The sequence below is a fragment of the Glycine max genome, chromosome 1 (genome assembly GCF_000004515.6).
Source record: "Glycine max cultivar Williams 82 chromosome 1, Glycine_max_v4.0, whole genome shotgun sequence".
In the NCBI taxonomy this organism is placed as follows: domain Eukaryota; kingdom Viridiplantae; phylum Streptophyta; class Magnoliopsida; order Fabales; family Fabaceae; genus Glycine; species Glycine max.
In genome coordinates, this window is record NC_016088.4 from 46,629,084 (window position 1) to 46,632,013 (window position 2,930).

Genomic DNA, 2,930 nt, shown 5'->3' on the forward strand with positions numbered 1-2,930 from the left:
GAGAGAAAAAAACCTGTTGTAATCGTTTGTTTTTTTTTTTTTTTGTTTATTAAGGTCATTTTTCTAAATAAATTACCATGACATTAACCATTGGGTTGCCTACAGAAAAGACAGGTAGGTAATGTGAGTTACGTGTCAAGCATCAATATGATAGTTATGTAGTCTCATGAATTTTACATCACAGTCAAGTGATATTAACCATCAGTTATTTCTTCCTTTCTGGCACCATTTAACATTAAAAAAAAAAAACTTCTTCGTTACAATAAACAAGCCCCAGCAGTTTTCTTTCCTTGACTTGGACAAGGAAGCAACCGGTTCACGCTGCAAAACCACTGCGAATTTCTAGAATTGCCCTTTCCTATTTTTTTTCCCCTAACCCAATTACTTTCTCCAAATATGATATAAAATTCAAAATTTAATTTCGAGATCTCCAACCCTGAAAATCCGATTCTTCATATTTTCTTTTGTTCATAAAACAGTGTCTCAATCCAATCCCAAGGGCATTTAAGGAATTTTTTTTTAAAAAGTCCGTAGCATTAGAAGAATTTTTTTATATATATAAAACAGCATCCCAATCCAATCCCCAAGGGCATTTAAGGAAATTTCAAAAAAATCAAAGGCTAAAAAAAAAACAGAAAACAAGCAAGCCTCGCATGTTACCTTTCTTTATAAGTTAAAAAATCTTCAATTCATTGCCCGGAAAAGGTAACAAATCGAAAATATTCCAAAAAGAAAGCGATAAATAAAGCAAAATAAAAACAAAATCCAGGTTAAAATTTTTAATTTTTTTATCTTTTGAAAAGAAAAAACTTATATTTAATATTTATCCCACCCCATACACAATTCCACATCCTATGGCTACACTTTGCAGCTTGCACCTACTCCTTTTATACACAACAAGAACAAAAACAACATAGGCTAAACTAAACACAAACACAACAACAACAACACAAGTGTGTGTGCCCGCGCGCTTGTGTTTTTGTGTACTGTTCTTCTTGTTTTTCCTTTTTTTTTTTTTCATTCATGGAGAAGCACAAGTGCAAGCTTTGCTTGCGGAGTTTCGCGAACGGAAGAGCGTTGGGAGGTCACATGCGGTCTCACATGCTGAACCTACCTGTTCCTCCGAAACAGAGCGAGTTCGTGCCGATTCAACTCAGCTTCGAGGCCGACTCATCTCCTTCGCAGTCTTCATCTTCCTTCTACGGTCTCAGAGAGAATCCGAAGAAGAGCTTTCGTTTCGCAGATCCTGAATTTGCGTTTGCAGCAGCAGACACGGGCTCGGTGATCCTGCAGGACAGGGAGAGCGAGACCGAGTCGTCGAGGAATCCGACTAGGACACGATCCAAGAGAGCGTGGCAACTCGGTGGCGACGGTGGTGGCGGTGGCGGCGGTTCAGGTGAATCAGAAAAAAAGATTATGAAAGTTTGTAAAATTAGTAAAACTAACGAATCTGCAAGTTCGGTTTCGGACACGACGAGGGAGGAAGACGTCGCATTCTGTCTCATGATGCTGTCTCGCGACAAGTGGAAGGAGGAAAATATTAACAATTTATTATATGATCATGATCAGGATGATGATGAAGACGAGGAGGACGATGAAGAAGACGAAAACAATGAGGACGATGACGGTTACGAATCGGAAGAGAAGTCTCTTAAGAAGAGCAACAACAAGGTGCGAGGGAGGTACAAATGCGAGACGTGTGAAAAGGTGTTTCGATCTTACCAGGCTCTCGGAGGACACCGCGCCAGTCACAAGAAGATCAAGCTCAACAACAACAACAACAACAACAACAACAACGAAGGTGAACTCGAAGTTCAGCACGTTGTTGTGGAGAAGAAAATCCACGAATGTCCTGTTTGTTTCCGAGTATTCGCTTCCGGTCAGGCTCTGGGTGGACACAAGAGAACACATGTGATTGGTTCTTCAACTGCTGCAACAACCGTTTCTGTTAGAAGTTCTGTTGCAACGGTTTCGGTTAGAACAGCTTCTACTACTAGAGTTGGAGATAGTTTGATAGATCTCAATCTTCCTGCTCCAGTGGATGATGATGAAGAGGAGGAGGAGGATGTTAGTCAGTTCGACGACTCAGCTGTTTCGGATGCAGAGTTTGTTAAACTGTGAAGTTTTTCTCCTCAAACTTATTTGGATTTTCTTTTTTCTTAGGCCCTGATCCCAAGGTACAAAAATTTTGGTTCGGTTATTTACTTGCAATTTTAGATTTGTTCAGCCATTTGGGCTAATTATAACTTACAATATGGTTACTCTATAGTTGGTTTTATCTAATAATTTCACAATTCTTCTCAAATTTGGTTCTTCATGATTGTTATTAGTTTTGAAGTTGGAGTTAGAGTTAGATGAACATCCATAAACAGAGGAACTGAACTTTTTAAGCTTAATTTGTCATATTTAAAATTTCTATGCTTTTTATATAAAATAATTACTATGAGAATTTCTGGGCTTTATTGGGTGTTTGGTGTTTCTTTTACTTTTTTCTGTGTTGTGGATTTCTGCAGAAGAGCTGGAAGCATGCGTGTTTTAGTGGGCTCTGTTTCAGCTTCCAAGCAAAATACTACTAAGTAACTGTTATACCATTCATTGCTTGTGAATATTAAATAAACCAAATCATTCTCACTCGAAGTTGATCAACCCTGCATTTTTTTAATGATAGAAAAGTAACTTCCACTTCTGACCACCAGCATTGTACAGTTCAGGAAGAGGAATATGTTTTCATCGTGTTTCTTTCATTTTATTTTCTCTCTCACCAAAACTACTAATAACATGTTTGGATTAGATTCAATTTTTTCCAAAATTAATTCCAAAATCACGTTTGAAAGTTAAAACAACAAATAATTTTTAAACTTTTTATTTTTTAATTTTTATCATGATTTTAAATGTCATAATCAATTCTAGTAGATATTCACACAAACTAA

General features: G+C 37.3%; 1 protein-coding gene across 1 annotated transcript; it reads left to right on the forward strand.

Annotated features, from left to right (window-relative positions):
• Positions 1 to 544: 544 nt before the first annotated feature.
• On the forward strand, positions 545 to 2,305 carry LOC100776462 (zinc finger protein ZAT9). Its single transcript, XM_003516968.5, has one exon. The coding sequence runs from the start codon at positions 1,024 to 1,026 to the stop codon at positions 2,119 to 2,121; it is 1,098 nt and encodes a 365-aa protein (XP_003517016.1). The 5' UTR covers positions 545 to 1,023; the 3' UTR covers positions 2,122 to 2,305.
• The last annotated feature ends 625 nt before the right edge of the window (positions 2,306 to 2,930 follow it).